The sequence below is a fragment of the Scatophagus argus genome, chromosome 4, assembly GCF_020382885.2.
Source record: "Scatophagus argus isolate fScaArg1 chromosome 4, fScaArg1.pri, whole genome shotgun sequence".
Lineage (NCBI taxonomy): Eukaryota > Metazoa > Chordata > Actinopteri > Scatophagidae > Scatophagus > Scatophagus argus.
This window is the reverse complement of record NC_058496.1, coordinates 3,271,705-3,298,910: the sequence shown is the minus strand read 5'-3', so window position 1 is coordinate 3,298,910 and position 27,206 is coordinate 3,271,705. Positions and strand designations below refer to the sequence as shown.

Sequence of the window (27,206 nt, the reverse complement as noted above, 5' to 3'; positions counted from 1 at the left end):
ACGGATGCATATCTTATCTTGTGCGTTTCATCAACCGGAAATTATCCATATCTCTTTATTTAAGAGCAAAGCTGTCTTGACCTGTAGAGGTTTCCGGCAGGTGCTGACAGGACAACCGTGTAAAAAGCAAAGCTGTGGCAAAATAAAATGAAAGAAATTCTAAAATTTTAAAATTTAACTAAGGAGGGGCTCAAACCTTCATTGTTTAGTCATGCAGTTAAATCTGCTCTCATCCTCATAGTCACTCTCATGGTTGTAAAAAGTACCCAAAAGTCATACTTGAGAGTCAGCCATATGAACTGAGTAAAAATCTTAAAGTACCTGGTACTTACGTGTTAAAAGTAATTTTCCAGCAATATATGTGCCTAATTGTCAAGTACAACAAAAAGTAAATTATACACGTTTGTATGTGTATACCTACTGTATCATGAGGATACAATTTGTACAATTTTGGCTCTGATGCGGCATGCAATCTGCAAAGTTAGTGCATTACCAAATAAGTGTAATGGCATTTTAAAGTACAAGAAGTGTCTCCAAAATGTAGTGCAAAGTAGCACCTAAAAATCATACTTACTGAGTTGCATTCCACCACCGGCAGGAGTCAAACCTTCCTTGACTCTAATAAGTGCTTATGCACATGGAGAGCTTGTCAGTTTTCATTAGATTTTATTGATCTGTGTAAACTCTCTGCAAAATCTTTACATGCAAAGTTATTTGCAAACATACATATCCAGTGCATGCACTATCTATGTACAAATACAGAGATAAACCAAGAAGCATTCCACTGAACTGGCAGATAGAGGACAGCTATGCGTGTAGCTCAGAGAGAAGCCTGTGGTTAAACAAAAATATATACACAAATATTGATTATAATTTGTTATCATCTTCTGATGATCTCTGCAGCTGAAGTAGCGAACCGTAGGACAGCGTGTGTGATGCTACCGGTGGGTGTTTGAATCACTGCCACAGTGGCTGTGCAGAGAAAAAAACAAGACACTGAAAAGATCTGAACGTGTATGTACACAAAGTCTCATTCGGAGAGTAAGAGTCGCCTCAGTGTGTGTGCTACTGATAAGGTTCAGTGATCTTTTGTTGATGTGCTCAGTTGATTTTCAGTCTATCCTGCAGATGCTATTCAGATTACACCATAGCTACCATAGTCATGCAGAGTATGGCCTCTTGTAAAGTATTAACAGGAATGTTATGGGGAAGAAGTGTAAACATTAATGGAATTACAATAGCATTAATTTCTTACAAAGTATATATATATATATATCTTGAACCACAAGACATTTCATGCATAGGATTTTTTGTTTTCCTCTTTGTTTTTGACATTGGAATAACTTGCAAACAGCCGTATAAACTGAGGTCATTCCACTTTGTGAGGTGTGCTTTCCCTTGTTTGCTGTGATCCATGAACAAACACACACTAAAGCCTTGAATGATTTGGGTGCGGCAGAGGGGGAAAGAGTCCTGCTTTGTGCAAAGGGTGCACTGGGGTAAAAGCAGGCCACGACTGCCCCCAGGCACACCAGAGTCACGAACACAGTGCATGCAGGTAAAGCTGCACATACTTATGACATAAGCTGTTCCACCTTCCCTCCTTGTTAAGTGGAGCAGACAAATTTTGTTAGGGGAAACCTGCCTGTGTGCATTCAGTGTAAACACTACAGTAGAAAACCTCTGAGGTGTCAGAGTGAACTGCGAGCTTCACAAGAGTAGAGGTAGCAGGAGGAAAATCCGTTTATCTTTTTTTTTTTTGTTTAAATCCTGCCAATTCTCACCTTAACTAAGAAAGAAAAGAATGTGTTCGCTCTTCCGTTTCTCTAATCACAGTTTATACTCGCAACGAAACAAAATTCACAGCTTGACCAACCATACATAAAAACTCCTAATGTTTAACTAGGTGTGCTATCGCTTCAGATCACAAATTAACAGCAACTGAGATCCATCTAGCTCATGGTCCACTTACTTATGAATCATCTGTCTGTCAGATGTCTATACTAACCTGAGCAATGTGTCAGTATGTAAACATTTCCTCATGGACGTGTACAATATGTTCAGGACAGTGGGCACAGCTGAAGGATTTGGAGGTGCAGCGGCGTGTTCTCTTATGTCTGTGGCTTGGCATGCTTATACAGTTCAAGTGTTGCACTACAGCATGATGTAATATTAAAAAAATGAATGCAGTGACAGTCTAATAAATCTCAGGCATGAGCTCAGCTGAGGATTTTCTGACTCTGAATGATGGTTTTGACCTCACATGCCGTTAACATATTGCTTTTCTTGTCCTGTGCCAGTGCAATTCAAACTTCATTTTCCTAAGCAAAGAATGAGGCAAGTTCAGCACACTACATAACATGACCGACAGGCATGGTGGTCCTTGTGCAGCAGCTGGCTGACAGGTGTGTTAGGTTCACATCAGTGAAATCTCAAATTCATTTATGCCATGACTTGTCCCAGAGGCAGATTAAGTATCAGCACAGGCAGAGAAATTGTTAATAAGACAACAGGAAAGAAGAGATATACTACGTCAGGGGGATCGGTGAGCTCAAAGAGGTGGTTAGACAATAAAAATGGAAAATTAAAAGTACAACAGAGGATGAATGCAAACCAAGTTGGGAGGGAGGCTATTAGCTCATGCTGTATGAGGAGATGGAGGCCGGGGGTTAATCACTAGCGATGTGATTCTCGATATACAAAGTGTGCCAGCGCTCAATCTTCTTGTCCTTGTTCTTCAGACACTCGTACCAGTGCTTCAGCCTCTCTCCTTTGGCAGTGATACCCAGCTGGCATCCACCTGTCGGGAGGGGAGGGAGGCTGGTGAGCAGGTGAGGATTTCAGTTTTATCTAATCAGAGCAACAGTGCGTGTCAAATATTTACCGATGTAGTCATTGGACTTGCCGATGTCATAATCCCACACAGAGATATCTAAAGTCTTCTTGGCCAGTTCACTGTGTTTAATGTCGTAGCTGAACTCCTGAAACGTGATCGGGCATTCATGCATCATTCCCAAAGGTACACGACTTGCAAAGAATATAAACAAAGTGACTTAATAATAATTTGCATGTTTTCACCTTGTGCTCTTACAAACCTCATTAAACTCTGGGTTTAAAGTCCTCTTCTTAATTTGTGTTTTGCACTTGCCCTTCTTCCCCATGTCAGGTTTCAGACATCTGTGAATTGTAAAGAAGTCAATTTTGGCCATTTCTAGTCATGCATCCACAATCTGAAGGTGCCTCCCGCTCTGCTCTACCTACATTTTGACATACGGGTCAGAGTAGCCATTAGCATCCATGGCAGCCAGGTGAACGCAGCGCACGACACCCACGATGAGGCGGCTGGTCTGGGAGCTGTACATGAGCGAAATCAGAATCCGACCGCGCTCCTCTACCTCGGTGCCATCTTTCCCCGGCTAAGAGAGTAAAGGGGGGAAAATAATAGTTCAGCGGATTTGTATGAATCTTCTGGAGGAATCTGTCATGTTTAGACGTGCTTGGAAATAAAAGCATTGCCTCATCTTCATAGAGAGCGATGCCTCTGGCTCCGCCGGCTGTTGCAGTTCTCTTCGTCTGTGGAGGAAGGAACGAGATTACAGCAGGTCAGCAAGAGGCTCAGACAAGGAGAGCGGAGCATTGGTTGAATGTAACTGAGCTTCCACTCACAGGGACGACCCTCTCAAGGCACACGTTGAAGTTTTTCTTCTGGTTCATCTTCAGTTTCTTCAAGGCCACCCGAGTTTCCCCAATGAACTCATTGTGTCCAAACTTGTCTTCATCACAGACAGACAGTCTGTGGTAATCAAAGGAGAATCTTTATCACACAGGCCTGTAACACCTTTAAAAAGTGTCAACTTATGGGCAAATAAAGTTTGAATCATAAATACACGGCAGTTGCAGTTGAGTGAGTGATTTAAGTATCCACCTGAGGGTCTTACGCTGCATGTCCTCATCTGTCAGTCCGTGGTAGGTGAGAGTCTCATTCCATGCGGGGTTGCGGGTGTTTCTCAGGGTCTTTGTGCGCAGCTTGTTAGACTGTTAGATGCAGGTTTGATCAGGACAAGGAAATGGAATTAACTCCAGGAAGATTACCAACACACAAGTCACACGTCCGTGTTTTGTGTTATTTTATCACAGGATCTGCATGGTGCCACATGATCTCACAGCTGAGGCCTGATTCATTCTCCACTGAAAAACACTGTAACAATATACCTTCACTACAACTTTTATCTTCTATCTCCTTTAATCTTCTCAGTATCAATTTTAAGATAAACTATATGGACAAAAGTATTGGGACATCAGACCATTACACTAATAGGGACTTTTCATTTCATTCTAAACACACAGACAGCTTTGCAGCTCTAACAGCTTCCACTCTTCTGTGAAGGCTTTCCACAACATGTTGGAGTGTTTCTGTGGGAATTTGTGCCCATTCATGCAGCAGAGCATTTGTGAGGTCACACACTGATGTTGGACCAAGAGGCCTGGCTCACAATCTCCGTTCCAGTTCATCCCAAAGGTGTTGGATGGGGTTGAGGTCAGGGCTCTGTGTGGGCCAGTCAAGTTCTTCCACACCAAACTCATCCAACCATGTCTTTATGGAGCTTTGCTTTGTGCACTGGGGCACAGTCATGCTGGAATAGAAAAGGGCCAACAAAGTTGGAAGCATAGCATTGTCCAAAATGTCTTGGATTTCCCTTCACTGGAAGCCGGGGGCCTAACCCCAAACCCTGAAAAACAGTCCCAAACCACACCTGAATTCTATTGTAAATAGGTGGGTCCCAATACATTTGTCTATATAGTGTATCATCCCTCAGTCAGTTTTAGGATTTTGTTAATTCAAACCACAAGGTGTCAGGCTTGAGCTAGCAGAAAGGTCTTTCAGCAAACATCTAATATCACCACCCTTCCTTTTTTATTTTTTTTCTTAGCAGGATTTTAAGGTAATACATATTTTAAAAGAAGTAAAAGCTTCATGTAGGGAAGGTGCGTCTTTTACCTTACTAGCCCCTGGAAGCAGATGAAGTTTGACATAAGGATCTGCCAGCCCGTTTGAGTCCATGGGTTTCAGCCCCTGAGTGGATACAGAGCAGCACGTCCATCACATCATCACGAACAGCAGAGAGCAATTAAGCTAAAGTGCCATTCAGGAGCTTTTTAACATAAACCACTTGATTGTAATTGTCCCTTTGTGTGAGAGAATGAGCAGAACAGTGGTACCTTTGCTTTGAGGATGCTACAGTGGAGGCTGTTGCTTTCCTGTTCATAAAGCAGACTGAACTCTAAAGAGCCCAGAGTGGCTGAAAGAGACCCAGACCAGTCATTACATTAGACTACAGAGAGACAGCAAGTCTGCTTTTTAATAATTAAGAGTATAAATAGAGTGGAAGATGCTCTTGTAATTAAACAACAAAACTCAGCTTGTGAAGGGAAAATAAGAAGCAGCACAAACTGGACAGAAAGGACGAACAATAAAAAAATTCCACATCTTGGCCTGAATTCATGAAATATTCTTTTTATATTAAGTAAGCAGCAGAAAAATCTCACAACAAAGCATGGCCTTATAAAAGAAAAATAAATCAAATAAACACTCAAGTTTCCCAGGAAGACATTAGAAAATGAGGTTCTGTGGAAGAGGAAAAAAAGGAGAGAAATGCTGCCCAGGCACACTTTCTTTGGACGACTATCATTGTTAGCATAGCTGTTCAGTGTCACTTGTTAAATTTTCTGATATAACGGAGATTCCCAGCCTGCAAAGACACAATGCTCTTCTGACTAAAGAAAAGAAATGTAAAATGTCATGACAATCCATCCAATCAAATTTCAGTTTGGACCAACAGATGGACATATTGTCAAACCAGCTGATCAACTTTGATTTTATGATCAGATACATTTATATATTGATGTATTGATTAATTATACGTAAAACCACCCATTTGTGGAGGTTAGACTTCAGATTATGATTATCAGACCATTAAAAAATTTGCATAAAGCATTTTTTAACCACGCCCAACCAAATTTATATTACTTTTATGGTACACTACTTTTATTAAGCTGGAGAAACAGAGACATTCATACCTAAGAAGTTACTACCACCAAAACCAGTCAGCACCACAGGATCTAACTGATCTAACTCATCATCACGTCTCTGCACAGAACAGGCGTGTGAAACTATTCCCATTTCTGCCATTTTCACTCCCCACACAGGGGACTGGGCCAAACACAAGGGGAATCTATATCCTGTTAGCCCTGTTGTATCTCAAATTATTTGCACAGCTCTATATACCCGGACCTCAATAAAATGAATTAACACCCAATCCCCCAGAGAGAGAATAAGGGCCGATTGGTGCCGCAGGCACAGAACATGAATGGCATAGCACCATTCTCATCATTAAAATGGGATGTATGGGGGAAAAAACTGTACAATTACACAGCTTATGTATCACTATTGATCCCATCCTGATTCACATCTTCCTCTGCTTTCACTTCTCGGATATTGATTATCATGCTTCGATAACAAATGGTGCTCATCATTCGTCATTTTCAGACGCTGCCAGGATGATACTCGCTGTTTGCTCAGACTATTGTGCAATTTGTAGATGTGAATTATTACCAGCAGACTAAAAGGCAGAAATCAAGCATCATCACGCTTACGACTCAGAATCCCCAAGAGAAACGGAAAAGCTACTTAAGTTAATTGATGAATACTGCACACTGCATGACAATAGGTTTTGATTAATTAAGAAAAGAAATCACCCCATCTGGTGCCATTTACCTGAAATAAGTGAAAAGAAATGTCAAACTATGCATGAAGTGAAATTAAACTCTCACGGTACGAGAAGAGCGAGCAGATGGTGTACTCACTGGCTTCATCAGAGTCATAGTCGTTGGCCTCCTCCTCCTCCTCAGCTGGGGGAGGTTGCTGTCGGACGGGAGGAGCACCGTAGGCAGCGGGCTGCCTCCGCTCCTCTCTTACTGCAGGGGGCGCTCTCTGCTCTGGAGGAACTGCTCCAGAGGAATAAGCCCCTCCATCTCCTGTGACTGAACCTACAACCACATTCAGTCATGTGAGACTGCACAAAACACCTCCACCTGGGATGCTGTATTTGGGGACTCTTTCTGAGGAGATAGCAAACGATGCCTCTCACCCTGCTGGGCCAGAGTGGCTGATGCAGCAGGCTGTGGTCTGGAGCTCTGTACAGCCACCATCTTCTTCATCACCACTGGGCTGCCCTGCCCTGCCTCTTCAGGGCCAGCCCCGCCCGTGGCCATGCGAACAGCTGACGGTTTGGGGGCCACAGGTGGGTAACCAGCACGGCCCTGTGGCTCCGGGGCTAAAAATAAGCACGGACGGCATAATACAGTAAACACACCAAAACGCTACACATACACATACACACATAATCACACCACTTCAGGCTCCAACTGCAGTGGAATCTGTAATACTCCCTCGTCTCTCTGGATACTTTTGATGTTGCAGCTTTTTCGTTGCAAAGGCATTGACCTACATACACTACAACAAGCTGTGGCAGCCAACTACTGTACATGCAGCAGCTATATGATCCGCCTGTCCGCCCGAGCTAACCCTCTCTTCAACGGGGAAATCACATTGCACAGGTAATCACGCTGAAAGTGTGAAATGGTACAATGTGAGCCATCACTGCCAGCACCACCTGGAAGCTCATCCCGCGTCACAGCATGCACCTTCCGACAGTTTAATTGAGCTCTTCATCCCCCTCCACTGCAACAGTGGGCGGTGCTGCCAGATTTGGGAGGCAGATAAAAAGGGTTGATGGTTTGGAAAAGAGCAATGAGAGGTGGGGCTACAAGAGGATTCGTGTGCAGATGCTGATCTAATGCTAAGTTGAAATGAAAATTATATATATATATATATATATATATATATATATATACGTATATATATATATATATACGTATTTTTCGATTTTATTTACTTATCTGGTCAAAACTGTTTTAACAGCAATCATGAATTTAAAATACTTACATTACTACAGGAGTGGCACCCCTTATACTGGTGTTCCCAGGTGAGCATGAATTTTTGGTAGCGACTGACAATGTCGGTACCAAAAGCAGCAGGCACTTAAATAGTTAATGAGTTGGGGGGGGGGGTCATTGATTATCTGTCATTTCTGTACTCCCTACATTACTGATTTGAGTCATGGGGCATCAGCGCTGAGTTTGTCTGGTCAGTCGTTTTCACATCTTTACCTTTGAAACTTACCAACTAACCGACTCCTGTATAAAACAATAACACTAAATGTGAAGGAGCTGCCAATGCCTGAACATGTGTTGAAATAACAATAAGCAGGACTAAGCAGGACAAGCTAGGCTAACTAGCTTTAACTTTAAAAGCTGAAGCTAGTTAGCATTCCTTTGCTTGAAAGCAAAATAGAAACAGACAGATGTGCACAAGCTACAGAAGCTATAGCAAGGACAATTCAAATTTCAGTTCAAACCACACGCAGCACCGTTTAAAAAAAAAACGGAAATCTCAGGAGCAGTTTGGGGAGTTTGGCAGGTAAGGAGAGTACTGGAAAGTTGCCTGAAACTTGCTTCTCAGAAGAATCTCCCACTCAGAGCTAAAAGGGACATAATGTAAACCACTTGTTTGTGACCAACAGGTCAGTGGTGAAAATGACCTGCAAGTCGCCTGATGTAAAAAATTCATAATGACTGACAACAAGACTGGGGGCGGATGTGGTCTGTGTCTACCTGGTGGTGCTGGTGGTTGGGTTACTGCCTCCTTGGGCTTGGAGGCAGGTGGCCCCTGGGGCTCGGCTGCAGCATTCTGGGCACCTGTCTCTTTTGGTTTAGTTAATGGCATGGGCGATGGCAGGAAATGCTTGGGAAAACCTTTGAAGAACCAGGCACCAGACCTCTTCCACACCTGAGAGAACAGAAAAGTATATGTGTCAAAGGCTTTCCAACATATAATCTAATTCTGTTGTTTGTTGACAGGTGTAACGCGCTCACCTCTCGCTGTTCTCTGCAGATCTTGCATAGCCACACGGCGCGTGGCCGACTGCTACACTGCGTACCACACTTGGAACACATGTTCTACACGACAAGAGAAAACAGAGATTTCCGGCTGCTCGCCACTTACGACGTTATTACATAGACCACGACCCGTTATGTCTTCTCAGCTTCTGTGTGAACTGCAGCAGAGGAGTGTGTCTGACTCACCTTTTTGCAGTCCTCACACACCACTGAGCTGACCCCAGGTGAACCCAGCTGCTCCCCACACAGCAAACAGCGGGACATCCCATCCCCGCACACAGTCTTCTTCATGTCGTCCAGGCGGTTTATCAAGCGCCTGCAGCAGCACAGGGTGAGATCTTACTGAAAATGTCACTGTTAATTATCCCAGGGCCACATGTGCTTCATCTGAGAAAGAATCACATCTTTTGCAATCTCTCACCCAATCCTCTCCTGCTCCATGGCCTCCATTTTCTCAGCACGGGCGATCACACTGTTTATAATCTCTTTCTCCTCATCTGTCAGGTCTGGACCAGGACCAGGGCCTGGCTGCATGGTCCAGTTGCCCCTGTGAGCCAAACATATTCTCCAGTTGATTCTGTGATTTTACTAAATGATATCCAATCATTGGCAAAGACATTTGCACACACGCTCTGCATTCAATGAGGAGCAACCGCAGTGAATTAATGAATGTGCATTTACAGCATGAAGACACCGTTTTCATAACAGTTACAGAGGAGATATGTATGATGCGGATAAGAAAGGTGGAGAAGGAGTTTGTCTACTTACTGCTCCTTATCACTGTGTCACAGATCACACATCAGAGGGATGCAGGTGAAACAAAGGAGAGCACAGCACAGGGTTGGCAGACTGACAGAGAGGTTTAACAATCTGAAAACGTTTTGACAATCTCACTCACCTGGCATGCATGTTCCTCTGCCTGTCGTTTGACACCCAGCGATCTGAGCCGCTACTCATCACCGTGTCCGTCATGCTGCACTCTCACGGTCTGCAGGTGGACAGAAAGAAAGACAAAGAAGAGCTCAGGGTGAAACAGTCAAATGATCCTAAACTAATGTCCTGAAAAGAGCTCTTAATTCGGGTGGGAATTAATGGTCTTGTTAAGTATACTGAGAAAATTCATGACTAGATTCTGACTTAGGTCCAAGTTTTGTCTCTTGAGTCCAAGCTTAAGGTTTCCTTTGTCCTTGTCTCATGCAGCAGTGACTTAACTGCCACTGTGGGCTGCTGTCTCATCGAAAAAGACATTTCATACAAATTTGTGAGCAGAGACATCGCTGACCTTACAAAGACAGTTAAGAATTAGTTCCAACAAGGTCTGTGGATTATCTTGAGTAACCAGATCATGATTTCTTGCCATCGAGTTTTTGAACTGTATTCAGCACTTTGAGCACCACATGCCAAGTTAGTTTAGCCATTTAGTTCCATTATATTCAAGAGAAGCCAAAACTATCTAGATGGATAAACATCTCTACAAGTTACAGGATAAATACGTAGCTTTGATTGTGGAGTGAACTGTCCCTTTAAATATGGCAATTCACCAGACACACTTCCTTTAATTGCTATTCAGTGACGTTGAGTAGCCAGTGGTGACCACCATAAGCCATGTAATCGTCACTTTCCCGCTTTCTTTCACTTGCTTCCTAGGAACTCACGTGTCAAGTTTGAAAGAGCAGCAACAGCGATGGAAGCACATTTTCTGGGGCCAAATGAGCAAACTGAGCTGAGTTGTTCTAACGGTGGACGCTGTTGCTTAGTGCGAGTACTGCAAAGAGAGCAAAGCCCAAGACAGAGTGAGCCCTCCTCTACATCAGTGACCAGCCTGAAATGACGTGGAAGTGGATGGTGTGGGTCATGTGTATGTGCTTTCCAAATTGGGGGTGGCAATTATTTTAGCAGCTGTGAGTGAAACTGTAAAGACTGTCTTCCAGTTTGTGACTCGACAAAGAAACAGATGGCTCCATATAGCAGGAGTGGCTCGATTATGCTACGATACAGGAGGAAGAGGAGGAGGTGGCGAGTTTGTACTGACGAGGATGACTAAGAGTCTTTGTCTTGGTTTCTGATGGTTGAAGCTGAAGCTTTTCCCCTGAGTGATGTGTGTTTGTGTGTGTGTGTGTGTGTGTGTGTGTGTGTGTTCACAGATCTTAACCGCTTCATCTCTCTCATCTCTTCAGGGATGCTGGTGGGACGGGGAGTGTGGTCAGGTGTTATGAGGAGCAGTTTATGAGATATGTGGGAAGTTACAATCACTCAGGGTGCTGAGATCAGGACGAGATTGTTTGCAGCCCAGAAGAGAGTCACTGTTGCTGAGGCTGCCTGAGTATTTAAAGTACACGATGACATGAGAGCATTTGGTGCAAAAAAACAGACTGACAGCGCAGTGCTAATGATGACAGCAGGAGACAGTGAGCTGTCGACGGCGTCCATATATGACACACCAGCGATGCAATTTAATCTCAGAGTGACACACAAAAGATTATACAAAGAAGTCAACAGGAATCACTGAGGCGAGTGCCCATTGGCAAGTCTGCTCAGTGTGTATGTGTGTGTCCTTGTGCACTTAGAGCTGCTTCGAGTCCCGGCCAGACAATACATGGAGTGATGCTGCTGGAGGATGCAGCAGTGTGTGTCCTGAGGGGAGGAACCAGCGGTCAGAGAGGACCAGGGGGATGCAAAAAAGGAGCAACAAGAGGAAGTGAAAGCCTCTTTGGAGCCTCGAGCATTGAGATTTGTGATGGCGCAGGATGAGGAGGGTGCAGGTGCCGTGTCAGAGAGAGCTACAGTAAGCAATGCATAATGATAAGCTGAAAAGGAGAATCGATACGTTTCACTCGTGTTTTCACAGCGCTAAAACCAGGCACTATAAAACCTTGGAGAAAGTGAAAGAGAGGGAGAGGAAAGAGGAGGGCTGTGTCGCCGTCTCCTTCATTCAGCTGCTCGCTCGTATTATGCTGCGTAACGACAGGCTACATACCTTTTGAGCTCTAATCAGTTTCTGCACTTCGTGCGAGAGAACAACAAAGTCGCTGTGCTATCAATAGATACTCTGGGTGTGGGCTTTTCTCTCTGGTGTGGCAACACGGTCCTCAGGGAGTATTTGTCTTGTTCCACTGTTCAGCAGCAGTCTGACGGTCCAGACATTACTCTCACTGCACAATAGAGATATCGTATACACCGAGGCCCTCCTTCACTTGCCAAAATGAACAATCCCACTTTTGTCTAACATGATTGATCCTGGAGAGGTGGATGGAGAGAGACAGATGGGAGGAGGCATTCAGACTTGGGCAGGGTAATCACTGACTCAGATAAGTCAGGGCTCTCTGGTGCTGGGGATAGATGTTACTGCATCACAGAGGTGGAATGCTGACAATCCAATTAGCATTCAGGAGATCGTCTCAAGGATCGTATACACACTTTCCTCATAAAGAGCAGTCAGTATGGGCTTTTACTGCTTCAGCCATGGAAGAGTAAAGCTTGGTTTCAACCTCTGTGCAGTCAGACAGGGCTTGTGTCTCACATGCACATCCTCAAAAAAGTACTGGAGGCCAATTATAATGGACTGTCTCGACCAAAATGTCATGCTGACCCTTGTTATTCTGCAGTTATGACATCACTGTGACCCTCAGACTGTCGTCCTCTGTGGTGTTCAGGTTATAAATGCAACTAATCTGCGTCATCTCTGGCTCTGACTTGGTGGAACAGTCATCTTGTACTTGTTTTCCTCCCATATAAATATGACTCAGGTGGTGGGTCCTTCTCTGGGGAGCAGCAGATATTTTCCAAAATGTCACAAGGCGTCAGTGACGATGCTTTCAAGACGTGGCGGTTTGCATAGCGGTACCAGGAACTGTGCGAGCAACCACGCAACAGTGTCTACAAACACAACCAGGCATGAATAGCAACAGATCATGTGTGAGATGGCAACAGGAAAGACCAGAGGGAGAGCATCGACTCGAGCGAGTCATCTGCCTGAGCATCATAAGTCATCCACCCAGCAGGACCCTCTCCTGTATAGAATTTCATATGGGGGTAGAGGACCAAATTAGAAGCCTGTGTCTCCTCCTCGCGGCCTGTGAGGATAGTCAGTACAAATCTGCATGTGTACATCTTCAGGGATGTATGCATGCACAACTCCCAGAGGACATCCTACACATTTTCCATCCATTTTTAGAAACGCAGTCATGCATTCTCCTTGGATACTTGGAGGTGAACGCTCAGCACGACTAACTAGCTTCAAGCCTTATCAGGCACTTGCACAGATTAATGTTGTTGTGTTGCTTTCAATGGCAGGTTCACAAATCATTACTGAAGAACACACGAACAGAGGAGGAGCACCTCGTCACGGCCGACAAACAAACGTTTCGTTTCAAGATGCCGGCACGAGAAATGAAGACGGCAGGAAGAGGGACGTCGGTGGTCCGGCATTGATCCGGCACGGATCATTATGGAAACACCAGTGAGAGCTTAATGGGGATTGGGAAAGAGGGAGGAGAGCCTTTGCACTGAGATCAGCAAAAGAAAAAGGATATATAAGGTATATGTGATATTATCAAGCAAGATGTGTTCTAATATTAAGATTATACACATAGATCCACCAGCAAAAAGTCCAAAAGCTGTTGAATCTTATGTCGATGTAATTTTGTGAACCTTTTGTTGGTTTTATTTATTCTCGGTCACAACTTTGTTTTTGTTTGCATTACATGTTGCTGTTATTTATAGTTTCATGTGTGGAGTCATTCTCTTCTCTTGATTTGGTTTATATTATATTTTCTCATCTTACTGACACTGTGAGATTTTAAATTCTTGATGTTGTTTTTGTATGAATCCCGGTAAGACTGCAAACCCAAGGATTCCAAATAAAAAAATTTAAAGAACCAACTCAGTTAGTAAATTTACAGGAAATAATTTGTCAGTTTTTTTACACCTTTCTATGTGTCCTATTTGTAAATGTAATGAATATAATGACACTGAAACTTTACGCAGTCCTGCATTTGAATTCCAGGGCAACAATTCCCTTGCCATCCTCCAAGAAGGACATTTCTAAAATGGGTTAATGAGAATTGGAGATCAATGCAAAGTCCCACAATTGGTTTCACTTTAATTTATCTTTCATCAGGCCTCTATTCGTATTTAAACGCCTCGGGGTAAAACTCCCTTATGTATAATGGAGGTCGCCTTAAAGCTACGCTGCAGCCACCACCCAACCATTCACCAACAGGCCTCGCCATTGGCCAACGCAGTCCCTGTGGGCTCAGATCAGCACTTTCCTTCCAAAATCATTTTCATGGTGCTGATGCTGAGTAGATGCCAGAGTTGATATTCATGCCAGCACAGCATGTCCACCCTACCACTGATTTAATAATCCTGGTGAAACCATACACGTTTCTGTCAGGTTGCTGTGACTGTTAATGTCAGTTAAACCGTAAAACACTTTTTCCTGTTATAGACACAACAAAATTGCATCCCATGCACAATTTTTCACAGTGCTTTGAGGAACTAGCTCATTTTTTAAATGCATCCATCACCGGCTGTGTGACTTTGTCTTGTGTGACTTTATAATTTATAATGTCTTTATAACGGAAACTATGAATAATATCCATCAGCAATAAAAAGATTTATCATAATTATTATGCAGCATGATGACTATCAACAATGTTACCAACGTGTTGAAAGACTGAAATGCAAAACATTTATTTATAGTTTCAATGTTAAACTGCAAAAGAAAAGAAGAAAGAGCATTTTATTTTTACTAATTTTTCTTCCCCTACCATCTGGCCTGGCGGTAACTCAGAATATGTATTATGAAACAGCCTGAGATCCTCAGACAGGAGAGTGTTGGCCGGCCTACAGCTTCGACTCGAGTCCCGTGGTGATCTGGAACATCAAGCAGAGAAGACTGAGAAGACTTTCAAATCTCTTATTCATTCACATATATAAATACAGACTCATCTGAGGGCCAATCAGATATCAGATTTAACAATTCAGAGCTTGTTGTTGTGAGTCCTCTACAGACCTTCACTGTAACACTGTGAACTAGTTGACAATGTTCACAAGCGGGTTACATGTCATCAAAACGTACAGCCAGTTGAACCTTGACATTCTGAGGTGGCAGATGTGGGCTGAGTAGCACAATAGTAAAATATACAGTAAAATATTAATTATAATATATATATAATCAATAATTCTTACATCTAGCCATCCAAACACTTTGTTTCCTGCATTCTTGTAAATTTTTAGGCACCAAGTTGTGCCTTTTGAGCATCAAATTTTTGTATTGCTTTTATTTTATTCACATAATATAAAATATTTATTCTCCTGCAGAACAACTCATTTAATGTCAATGCTGAGTCAACACACGTAGGCATGATTTTGGCTCTTTAATCCTCTCTTTTGTCTTTTGTTTGTGGAAACACACTCTTTAAATGTGCATGTGACACCTGGTCACGTGAACTGCTGCACTTTTTTTCCCCTGACATTTCTTCACTCAGATTGCACCACAGAAAGTAGTCCCATGATGTTGGATGTTACAGGAGCATATATTTTATGCATATAGTGGCGTGTTCAGTGCCTGAATTGGACCGTGAAAGGTTCCAGTACCCTAATTCAGCAGTTTCACGACATGATTATCGTATGTATCTTGGGTATATTTGCATTCACACACCTATACTGATGCTGAACCACATTTCAAATGTATTTTTGTATGCATTTCATTTTATACATTCCATATGATACACAGGGTGCTCATGAAGATTTAACTTTCCTGCAAATCCGGCATTCGGGTTTCTTATACTTATCATATCATATCATTCGGTCTTGCAGAAACAGCCAACTTGGTCCCATCGTGCAGTCAGGTGCACTGTGACAGCATATGTGGAAACACAACCCCTGTGTCGTGATATGGTGACTGGCTTCCTACCGAATGGTTCGTCACGAAACAGATCGTCTGGTCTTATAAACTAACTCCTCGCAGCATTCAGCCGCTGATGTCTAATTCTATCGCACCAGGCTTGCAGGGCGAGCGGGGAGACAGGGTATGAAGGACCAAAAAAAGAAAAACACGAGGAAGCCACCCACTCCCAGTTGCATGGCACAACTCCATCCATCCCCATAAAGGAACTGTGAGATGCCAACATAGCAGTGCACTGAGGCCCAGACCTGGACTGTAAAGCACTGCACCAAGAAGCCCGCCGCTGCAGAAGGAAAACATCACTCAGCGTTTCTTAATTATTTACAACTCCAACCCCCAACGCCTTTCATTCTGTGTATGTCCCTTCTTTAAGGCATTGATGCACTCTTTATTTACACCGATCTCTATCAGAAATTAAGTACGGAAAAGTGGATTGGGGAGGGCGTCAGACAGATTGGGAAATTTTGGGAAACAGTGCGGATGTTTGTTAGCCTGTTAGGTCTGTGGCATTGACAAATTATCCATGTTTTCAGTCAGACAACGGCGTCGACAGAGACCATCTGTGGAACCATCTGTGGGGACTCTTCACCTCTCAAATGTGAGAGCGCTGCACTGATTTCAAGCACACACAACTACGTCCTCTTGGCAGGCACGGCTCCAGGTCCCGCATTGCTGGAGAACAAACAGGAAGGACCATCCAGTGACCAACAAGCTCCCGTGCTGTTATCCTGCCCTCACTCTTGGCCCTACATATCAGACCTAAACGGGGTGGGTGCTCTGAATTTCATTCTTACATCTACGCATAGCACGCCGAAATAGCTGTCCGTATCCTACAGGTCTCATTTTTAATAATCACCTTCAAAATTCAGGAGAAAAATGTCTGCTGACCCACATTTTCTCAGACATTTTGATGCAACTCAGAGACCTCTTTCATCCAGTCCTTATTTTAGAACTACGGAAGTAAGTGGCTATTGGACACAGAGCCCTCAATTAATTGCACTCCGGCAAGAGCCTGCAGTAAGTCTCAGATTTATTTGTCTGATGGTGATTCATCCCTGTATGCCCCAGAGGTAAGAGGTGGGACTTTGAGAACTGGCGGCTGATGCATTGGCCAGTCATGCTCCTTCAATTTCCTCCCATCTTATCTCTGGAAAACTAGAACTACCAGACAGGAGCATTAAATCAGAGCAGTAAAGGTTAGTTGTAAATATATTACGCATTTATATTCCCCAATAACCAGAAGTGACCCACAGCTGGTCTGCTGAGATAAACTACGTGGTTCTCAGCACATTAAGAAACTCTATCCTGTCATCGATCCCTCAGTGTGATGGCTGTGATTCTGTGTCTTTGCGGTGCTGCTTTGAAGATCTGGCACGGTTCAGCTGGATATCTGACCCTGCCTCTTGTCCCACTAACAAACTAGCAGGTACAATACCCCTGGGTGTTTTAAGCAGATCTCTGCTGGCAAACGAGAGCCTGTTCTGGTCTGGAAACACTGCGACACTAAAAATAAGCCCTGGCCCGACTTCTGAGACAAAAACCCCTGTTGAGAAGCTCGGCTATGTGACTTGAAATGCAAAGTTTGCTTATTCAGACGTCACTCGGAGCTTCTGGGACTTTACTGCAGCTACAACATATGCACAGAGGTGACTCTAATCAGCTCAATGTAAATGGTAGTGGACAGAAATGGTGCTTATAGATAGGCTGGTGGTGATACATTCATCCACAGCCAGAACCTGTTTTTGGATTCTTAACTCCCTGCTCTCTTAGGAGAACTTTGTTTAAAGGCCACATTAATTATATCTGTCTTTTCCAATATGCCACAGTGTTTAGGCAGACCTAATCACCAGTTTCAGAGAGGCTGGTGAATCGATTCTCATCCACCGCTCTGATGAGAATTTGAAGATAAAACCACTCCCTTCTGAAGCACGGACAGAAATGGCAGAGAAACATCTCTCACGCAACAAATTCTGACAAAGGCTCAAAAGCAGGGCACAGAAACTGGCAGATTTTTAGAGTGCAACATATGATTTGGGTCCTAAGCTCCATATATGGATGGTGAAGAGCACAGAGGAACATAGAGTCATGCACCTTTACCAACTGTGGCCATGGTAACAGCAAGATCAGAAGACGAGAATCAGAATGTTTAAAAGCCGTGTGTGCGTCCACCAGTCGGTGTGTCTGTAGTGGACTGTGCCAAATTTCAAAGCCCCTGCAGCGGGGGTCATTGTTGCAATAACAGTGTCAGTGGATCATCTCTCATATCGATTAACATGGTTGAAATCAGTCAGAAACGATTCATCTTGCTCGTATGGTTCTTAACGGCCACAGCTGAAATGGCTTAAGAGGAAGACAAGCTGAAGATATGGGATTATGGGTACAGTCGCCTCGTATCCTTCAGCTTTAAATAATGCAGTTAGTGAGCAGAGCACTTCCTCCATCTTTTTTCACCTTTTCCCTAAACACCCATGTGTGCTAGAGCTCTTGTTTTCTCTTTGTTTCATGGCATGCGTCCAAAGAAACAATTTCCCCCTTTTCCCTCTTGCCCAGTTCTGGCCTTTTTGCTGGACAGAAACCAGTGGGCTGGCAGAGAGACAGAAATACAGAGAGAGAGAGAGAGAGAGAGAGAGAGAGAGAGAGAGAGAGAGAGAGAGAGGTACCATCATAAGGGTGTCGTCCAATCACTACTGTGGTTGCTCATGTGAGAGGAGGCAGCTGCAGATATCTCTCAGACTGTTCATTCAGTCTTCTCTCCCCTCCCCCATTTAATCCCCAAGCTTCAGGTCTGTGGGAGGAGTTGGAGATGGTGGAAGCGAGAGGCAGATTCCCAGCTTCTTCTTTTTTTTTTAGTTTTTCTGTCCTCCTCCCTTATTCAGACCAGAGGCAATGAACCAGTTTGGTCCAATAAGTCTGTACAACACGTACTGCTCTGAGCCACAAAGTGCACTGATGCACGGGCACAGGGTGAGGTGATACCACAACAAGTAGGCGACCGAATCACCTGTCCTGTGGCACAGCTGGAGTTCAGAGCTGCCCTGCCCACATCAGCATTTGGAGGTATCACTGATGTTTTCCCTCCTAGTCTGCAGGCACATCGAGCCCCGCTGTGCTCTCCACAAAATCCTGCAGCAACGCCCAGGGACCGCAACCACACAGCCTCCTACATGACTTGCCAGGTCTGTTTCCTTTTATCAGATCTGCAACAAGGAAGCACCCGTGTTGCAGGAGCGCAGCCTGCCACCAGCCTTGTTTTTAAGAGTAGGATTTATTAAAGCCTATCGAGCTACACTAAGAGTTATATTTATCAGTCATTCATGAATCACAACACCAAAGCGTGCTGTAGTAAAATCAATGCAACAATTCAAAATAAGGAGGTAATCAGCTCTGTGAACACCTCTGCATGAATGACAGGAGGCTTCTGCTGCAGAACAATGTTTCCATAAAACAAAGGAATCAAATGTTCATTTACATAATTTGTACCTCACATGGGTTAATTAGCAGCAGCTCCGTGCATACAGAGTTGCACTGCACACATTCACAAATGTTCCCTTTACATCCAAATGACTCAGTAAGTAAGTGACTTATAAACACAAAGGCATAAAAAATGCGTTCAATCAAATTAACAAAATACCGGCAACCAAATGTGATCCCTCATAGCAGATCGTTTCCAGAGCCTCTCTCGTGTGAATGAAATGCTGCATTCATTCAACTTGTTAATGATGAATTCTAATGCACTGAGTCACTGGCCAAAAGCAATAACCCCACAGAGATTTTAGCTTCAGGATGCAATGTTTGAAGATGCTTCGAAGGAGATCATGCAGCCTACCTGAGAATCCAGCCCCGTCTTCCTCTCTCCTCTCCGCTCTCTGCTCTTTATCAGGGAGCTGTCAGGGAGTGATGCGGACTAAATTTCTGCGCGGCGCTTGGGTCGGACCACGGAGTCAGTCATTGCGCATGGTGCCTGTCACCAAAACCCGTGCTTTTATTTATTTATTTATTTATTTATTTGCTTGCCTGTAGGAGCAGTCTGTTGCTGGAGGCACAGCGGACCTCCACAAATGCGTGGGAACTCGTCTTGTATCCTGCGTGTAGGATGGAAAGCCCTTGGTGCCGTGGGAAGGAAACCCCTGGATCTGAAGTGATAACACTGATGCCTAAGTGGACACTGATCACCTGACGCGATTGTCTCTGTAACAGTGCATAGTGTCTGCATTTGTCTCACCGTCCATGCAGCACCCTTGACAAGTATTTTATGTGCCTGTGGTGATTCGTAACTGCGCTTTGTGGTATTTCATAAACATCACAACTGGATCATATGGCAGTTGACAGTTACATTGGTATTTAAATGCAAAGGCTTGTAATGGACGTTTCCATTTTATTTTTATCTTCAGAGTCTTTTTTCTTTTTATTTGGTTTTTATTTTTATCGTCCACAACTATCCTTCCTACTATCTGGCAGCTATCAAACTATGTAATTTGTTGATCCCTTTTTCCAGTCAAAGCAAAAATCTGTTTTGCAACAACAGTTTAACTCCAAAAAATAAAAAAAAATAACCACTGGAATTCTAACATCGGTGTCTCAAATTAGAAGAACATACTTCCCCTTTGGTTCTTACTGTGGGGGCATTGCGCCATCTAAAGGATTATGTATTCATTGCAACAAAAGGAAAGACTCCCTTTCTGCTTTATTACAAAAATATTCCCGTGTGACATCAGTGAAATCGGTACAACAAAGGCAAAAACATACTCGTTGTGAAAACTATTTGGATTTACATTATTGGCGGTAATATTTTTAACGGTTACGGTGCATATTTGCCACACACACTGGAGAAAGCGTTCAGCCGAAACAAGAGATAATCCCTTTCTACTTCCGTATTCGCATTGAGAAGCCTCGGACTGGGAGAATATTCACTCTGAAGCGTGTACACGTAAATGTTAAAAATACGTTAAATCTACTCATAGATTAAGCATGTGAGACGCGGATATTCTTCGACACGGGCTTTAATGGAGATGTTTAACGAATATTTAGTGCGCATGCGTAACACAAATTAGCTACAACTACAAGTCTAAGGTCGACAGCTGTTTGTAAGTTAGCTAGTTGCCGTTATTTATGGTAATTTTAAAAAGTTATTGAGACTCACAATAACGGACAGGGCGTTTTCCATTACCTTTTGAGCTAAGTTATAGTTTTAACTATCTTGGTGTTGTATCTTCTTTGGTCACGTGATTGAGCACTACGGCTGTGGTCACCTGATCTGTTGTGTTGCTGATAAAGAAAGATGGCTGCCCATCTGTCGTACGGTAGAGTTAATTTAAACATTCTGAGAGAAGCAGCACGCAAAGAGCTGCGAGAGTTTTTGGACAAATGTGCGGGAAGCAAGGTAATGAATACACAAAAACACGTAAAACATGGCCGAAACAACGGCAGTTATTCATACCCGTAGGTCTGACAGTGAAGCCGAGTTAGCATCACTGTCATATTTATTGACAGGTTATATTTAAGGTTATGTTAAGAGATAGGTGTGTTTTAAGTATAAATATATTTAAACGCTACGAAGACGAAGGTCTTCTGACGATATCGCTACACGTCTACCTGCAGGCTGCGTAGAAATGTATTATTGGCACCGTTAGCTAATAGCTGAATCTTAAGACACAATGAGACATTTCCGCACAACGTTACACATAAATTTGCATGTCTTGCTACTTGTGGACATAACTTTATGTGCTCTTTAGGCCATAGTTTGGGATGAATATCTGACGGGACCTTTTGGACTGATAGCTCAGTACTCTCTGCTGAAGGTGAGTGATTTCTGTGCATAGTTTTTGTATTGTAAAATAAACCGAGAGCATTGACCCAAATGAGGTGTGTGGCGTCAAAACATGTCACCCAGCTTAGGCCTTTGATTATTAAGGTGATCAAATGAATGCCGTATGCTTATTACTGCGTTTTAAGGAACATGAAGTGGAAAAGATGTTCACCCTCAAGAGTGGCAGGCTCCCCTCTGCAGACGTCAAAAATATCATCTTCTTCGTTCGTCCCCGACTGGAGCTCATGGACATCATTGCTGAGAATGTGTTCAGGTCTGTTTTTAAAAAGACACGTCATTTCTGTCACTTTGCTAACTTTCCCTCAGCTTTTAACTTCTGTGCGCCTTTCAGTGAGGACAAGATGCATTCGCCACGAGACTTCCACATTTTGTTTGTGCCTCGGCGGAGCATGCTGTGTGAACAGCGGCTGAAGGAGCAGGGCGTGTTGGGCTCTTTCATCAACATCGACGAGTACATCCTGGACCTGATCCCCTATGATGGAGACCTGCTCTCCATGGAGTATGAAAGTGCTTTCAGGGTGTGTTCAACTTGTACATCCCAGATATACGCGATATCAGCCGCTCTGCTGGCATGCGACTGAAGTGTCTTAAGTGTGGTTGTAAAGTGAGGATTAGATTTCAGATGGACAGTATTTCAACAAATATTTCCACATATTTTTAACTATCATCGAAATTTCCCGATTTCTAGCTGTTCTTTATTGACGTGTTTCAAATCCCTTTGGTCTCTTACAGGAGTGCTACTTAGAAAATGACCAAACAAGCCTGTACCACACAGCCAAAGGCCTCATGACCTTGCAGGCACTGTATGGCACCATCCCACAGATATATGGGAAAGGAGAGTGTGCACGGGTGAGTGTGGTGCGAGGTGGAACTATTTTGTGTGAAAATATCCAACCTGCTGATTGCACATGGGCGGAGGTTTGGCAGCAGGGCAGGTGAATGAATTCGGTTTGAGAAAGAAGTTCTCTGCTTGCACGCAGCATGTCGCCAACATGATGCTGAGGATGAAGAGGGAGTTTGCCGGCAGTCAGAATCAGATCCTGCCTGTGTTCGATACCCTGCTCCTCCTGGACCGTAACGTTGACCTGCTCACCCCTCTGGCCACACAGCTCACCTACGAGGGTCTCATTGATGAGATCTATGGAATCACAAACGGTTAGTGTGAGCTCCTGTTGTAATTATCTTACGTGTGCATGTACAGGTGTGTTTCTTGAATGTCTGCCTGCTTTTTGTTTGTTTTTACTCTCAGGTTACGTGAAGTTGCCTCCTGAGAAGTTTGCGCAGAAGAAGCAAGGTGAGGCGAGTAAAGATCTGCCCACAGAGCCCAAGAAGTTGCAGCTCAACTCAGCAGAAGAACTGTACGCAGAAATACGGGACAAAAACTTCAACGCTGTTGGAGCAGCGCTCAGCAAGAAGGCTAAAATAATTTCAGCTGCCTTTGAGGTTGGCTTTGCTTTGTCTTTGTTTCTCTAGCATGTTTCCCTGCTCTAAAATGATTGTGATGGTATGTTTATTACAGGAATGTTCAAACTCCTTTCCATGAAGCTAAGTTCGATCACATCTACACATCCAAGCTGATGTGACTGTTGTCTCTGTGGCATTTTACCTCAAAGGTCATAACAGAAATCCATGAGGTTGATGACAGTCACCAGGTGATAAGATAAAGTGCTAATTGTTCAAGTAGAGCACTTAACAAGGTCAATCATATCAGCACCCTCTCATCAGCTCAGAACTCAGTTACGCTGATTGCAACACAGACCGCTTTAGCAGAGACCGTCGAAAATGAATCACCACCAGAGGTGTTCGGGTGGTGAGCAGAGCAGGCTGCTCCTCAGCAATGTTATGGGAAATGCTTGATATTTATTTAAGGAGCGTGATTGATTTTGTGTGTATTGTTTAGCCTTAAAGGAATTTGTGCAGACAGACATTAAAGATGTGTTTAACAGTTTTGTCTGCAGATATATTTAGATGAAGGAGCGACAGCTTCCTAACCTGCCAACCTTTTTTCCCATCTACTTTCATGTACTGCTGTGTTGTGTGATTCAATTTTTGTGATTGATTCCATCTTTAAATGCTGTTTCTCAGAGCTGCAGTATCGAACCGTATCAACATCTCGGCCAGTTCAGTGATATTTTTTTTTTTATTTTATCTTTCAGGAGCGACACAATGCCAAAACCGTGGGAGAAATAAAGCAGTTTGTGTCTCAGCTGCCTCACATGCAGGCAGCACGGAGCTCGCTGGCTAACCACACGTCTGTAGCTGAGCTCATCAAGGACATCACCAGTGCGTAAACAAACTGCACTTCACCTTGTTCTGTTAGCATTTTGGAGCAGCTCTCACACCGTGTTTGCATAAATACAAAAGAAGCCTTTGTGACTTGTTAAAACATATGTGCGAACTTAAGTTTTCCAGATGAAATTAGTAACGATGATGTAAATCACTGCAATAGTGAATATTGTCATCAAACCAACGTTTTATCTTTTATTTCACCTGGTTTTAAGGACTGTAGAATCCCATATTTCTCCTCCTTTTTCTCTTCTTGCTTTGTATGTTGAAGGTTATGTGATTGAATCTAACTGTTGTGTCTTGTTCCAGCATCTGAGGCCTTCTTTGATAATCTAACAGTGGAGCAGGAGTTTATGACTGGTGTCGACACAGACAAGGTATCCTTCATCTGTCTCCTCCTTCTAGTCTTTTTACATACGTGCGCTGTGGTTTCACTTAATTTCACAAAAGTTGACTGAAATCCTCACGATAACCGTTGATGCCGTATTGCGTTTGCTTTTTACGTTTTGCTCTGTGGTGATGAACGTTATGTTACCATCCAGGTGAACACATACATAGAGGACTCCATCGCCCAAAAGGATCCACTCATCAAGATTCTGCGTCTGGTGTGCATGCAGTCAGTCTGCAACAATGGCCTCAAGCAGAAGGTGCTGGACTACTACAAGAGAGAGATTCTCCAGGTACAGTCAGAGACATAAAGATTTCTTTTGGGTGACGTTTCTTTTGTGTGTGTGCACATTCCTGTTCTGAGGGGAGTGAAGGAGGCAGACGCCCATTCAGGGTTGTAGAAGTTGCTCAGTGGCACATGAACATTTCCCTAAGAACTTTTAAGCACTTTTCTCAGCTCAGATATACCTCCTTGTAACAAAATAAAATAGTGCTGTCAATAGATGAGTTGTTGCCACATTATCCAGTTCTAAAGAACACGTTCAAGCACACGAATTCAAAAAGTCACAAAGAAACTACATGAATGAATGTCTGTGGAGATTCTCAGTCATCCAGGTCATATTCACTCAAAGAGTTAAAGCAAGGCAAGTCTGGACTTGTGAAGATTGACTTGAAGACGTTTCACCGTGTCCCGCCTTTCTTCATCTGATGATGATGAAGCTGCTTGGATTAGCATTGAAACGTCTTCAAGTCAATCTTCACAAGTCCAGACGCCTTGCTTTAACTCTTTGAGTACATGAATGAATGCATACTAGACACTTTTGCTGGCTGAGCTGATTAACCTTTAGTTTATCCCTCCTCTAACTTGAACGGGGAGAAACTGATTTCTTTCTAAATGTTACCGACTGAATGGATCAAATTCTGATTGATTTCACAGGGTTGTGGCGTTCCAGATGTGTCCATCGGTTTACAGCTGCTTCTTTCTGGGGACTGATAGGTGACTGGTTTTTTAATCGCGTCTTCTTTTGTCTTTTGTGAAGACTTATGGTTACGAACACATGCTAACGCTGAACAACCTGGAGAAGGCGGGTCTGCTGAAGCCACAGACGAGCTCGAGGAATAACTACCCCACCATTAGAAAAACTCTTAAACTGTGGATGGAGGATGCCAATGAGCAGGTACGAGATTTATGAAAAGAAGTTGTTTTGAGGATTAAGCCATGGTTGATGGTTTGGTTTAAACGACGTGTGTTGTTTTTTGGGGGTTTTTTTGATTCCCGCAGAACCCAAATGACATCTCCTACGTGTACAGTGGCTACGCTCCACTGAGCATCCGGCTGACGCAGGTCTTGGCGAGGCCAGGGTGGCGTAGCATCGAGGAGGTGCTGAAGATGCTTCCAGGCCCACACTTTGAGGAGAGACAACAGCTGCCTGCCGGGCTCCATAAGAAACGTAAGGGCCAACACAGACAAGATCTGTTGTTTGCTCTGCTGCTCTCTCAAAGCAAACGACCTCCTGTCTGCAACGTGTAGATAAGACGCAGCCTTTGTTTCTGTCAAATGCTGAACAGCAGCAGATTGATGGCACAAAGCTGACAAAACCACAGAAGTGCTGTCTGTGTGACCAGTAGCGCTTTCCTTCAGTCCCCCCCATCTTTTCATTTTGGCAGTAGGAGGTGTTAAAGTGATGTGAATAATGAATTTGATTATACACTCAATTTGAAACGTGCTAATTAGAGCTGTGATTCTGGGCATCAAACACTTGACTTGTTTCTACACGCCTGCCCTAACACAGGATTTTACAAGGCGATAATAGAGGACTGTAATCTGAGGGGGTTGGGGGTGGAGGGTGACAGCTAAATTAGTGTTTTCAGGTTTCAAAATAATGGTGCTATAGCAGAAGGGACTGTTGAAGCATCGCCATTTCCTAAAAAGTTGGGACGCTGTGTAAAACAGCATTCATTCAGTTCGGTGCAGTGCAAAGACGACGGTGTGACATGCATCTGCTTTTACTGTCCTGCAGGCCAGCAGGGGGAGAATCGCACAACGCTGGTGTTCTTCCTGGGCGGAGTGACGTATGCAGAAATAGCCGCTCTTCGTTTCCTCTCTCAGATGGAAGACAGCGGCATGGAGTATGTTATAGCCACCACAAAACTCATAAACGGTACAACTTGGATCAAATCCCTCATGGACCGGCCTGAATTGCAGACCCCCTGAGTCACCTGCATGCGCACCTGGAAACATCAAACACCCCATCCATCAGAAAACCTCAGCTGCACTTTTTATGTCCACGTCAGTGTCCTGCAGGTGTTTCATTGATGTCTGTTAAACAGCAGCAGGCTCTTTAATGGTGCCCAGTGCAATTTTCTCCTAAACAAACAAAAGTTATGTTTACTGTCAGTGTTACTGACCAGTCGTCAGGCGTGTTTGTGTGTTTCCTTAATGCCAGAACATGAATGTATTTCCTTCTTCATTTGCAAAGCTGGTTTTTCCTACACTTTGTTAAACCATGCATTGTTACATTCGTGCTTTCTTGCCTGTCTTTGCTGGTGCTTTCCTGCACTTCACACATAAACTCCACAGGGCACCTTTAATTTTTTTTTATGCAGTCCCTGATTTGCACCCAGACAATATAATGTAAATCAGGTTTAGTGCTACTGTTTATCCATCACTGAGGTCATTGCTCTGCTGTAGAGCTGTTGTATATATGTATGTATGATTGAAACCTTTGTGATGATGTCATGTATAAGATGATTAAAGACGAACACATTCAGAGGCGA

The 27,206-nt window shown here is 43.6% G+C and overlaps 2 protein-coding genes across 5 annotated transcripts; one reads left to right on the top strand and one right to left on the bottom strand.

Annotated features, from left to right (window-relative positions):
- Positions 1 to 649: 649 nt before the first annotated feature.
- On the bottom strand, positions 650 to 20,065 carry LOC124058070 (rabphilin-3A-like). 4 transcript variants are annotated; one of them, XM_046386924.1, is made up of 19 exons: positions 19,755 to 20,065; positions 14,790 to 14,895; positions 9,917 to 10,006; positions 9,787 to 9,798; positions 9,440 to 9,565; positions 9,205 to 9,334; positions 8,995 to 9,078; positions 8,734 to 8,908; positions 7,149 to 7,334; positions 6,865 to 7,047; positions 5,221 to 5,300; positions 5,000 to 5,074; positions 3,926 to 4,035; positions 3,667 to 3,793; positions 3,517 to 3,573; positions 3,262 to 3,416; positions 3,096 to 3,177; positions 2,885 to 2,981; positions 650 to 2,800 (listed from the first exon to the last, which is right to left on the bottom strand). In XM_046386924.1, exons 3-19 carry the CDS (start codon positions 9,988 to 9,990, stop codon positions 2,670 to 2,672), a joined length of 1,884 nt encoding a protein of 627 aa, XP_046242880.1. In that variant the 5' UTR covers positions 9,991 to 10,006; positions 14,790 to 14,895; positions 19,755 to 20,065; the 3' UTR covers positions 650 to 2,669. The 4 variants fall into 4 exon arrangements, with proteins under 4 accessions (XP_046242880.1, XP_046242883.1, XP_046242881.1 ...); XM_046386927.1 differs by lacking the exon at positions 9,787 to 9,798; XM_046386925.1 differs by lacking the exon at positions 14,790 to 14,895.
- A 1,080-nt stretch (positions 20,066 to 21,145) lies between these two features.
- On the top strand, positions 21,146 to 27,206 carry vps33a (VPS33A core subunit of CORVET and HOPS complexes). Its single transcript, XM_046386923.1, has 13 exons — positions 21,146 to 21,308; positions 21,661 to 21,726; positions 21,881 to 22,008; positions 22,087 to 22,273; positions 22,488 to 22,604; positions 22,736 to 22,910; positions 23,005 to 23,198; positions 23,912 to 24,038; positions 24,351 to 24,418; positions 24,584 to 24,721; positions 25,469 to 25,606; positions 25,711 to 25,879; positions 26,450 to 27,206. The coding sequence occupies exons 1-13, from the start codon at positions 21,207 to 21,209 to the stop codon at positions 26,641 to 26,643; spliced, it is 1,803 nt and encodes a 600-aa protein (XP_046242879.1). The 5' UTR covers positions 21,146 to 21,206; the 3' UTR covers positions 26,644 to 27,206.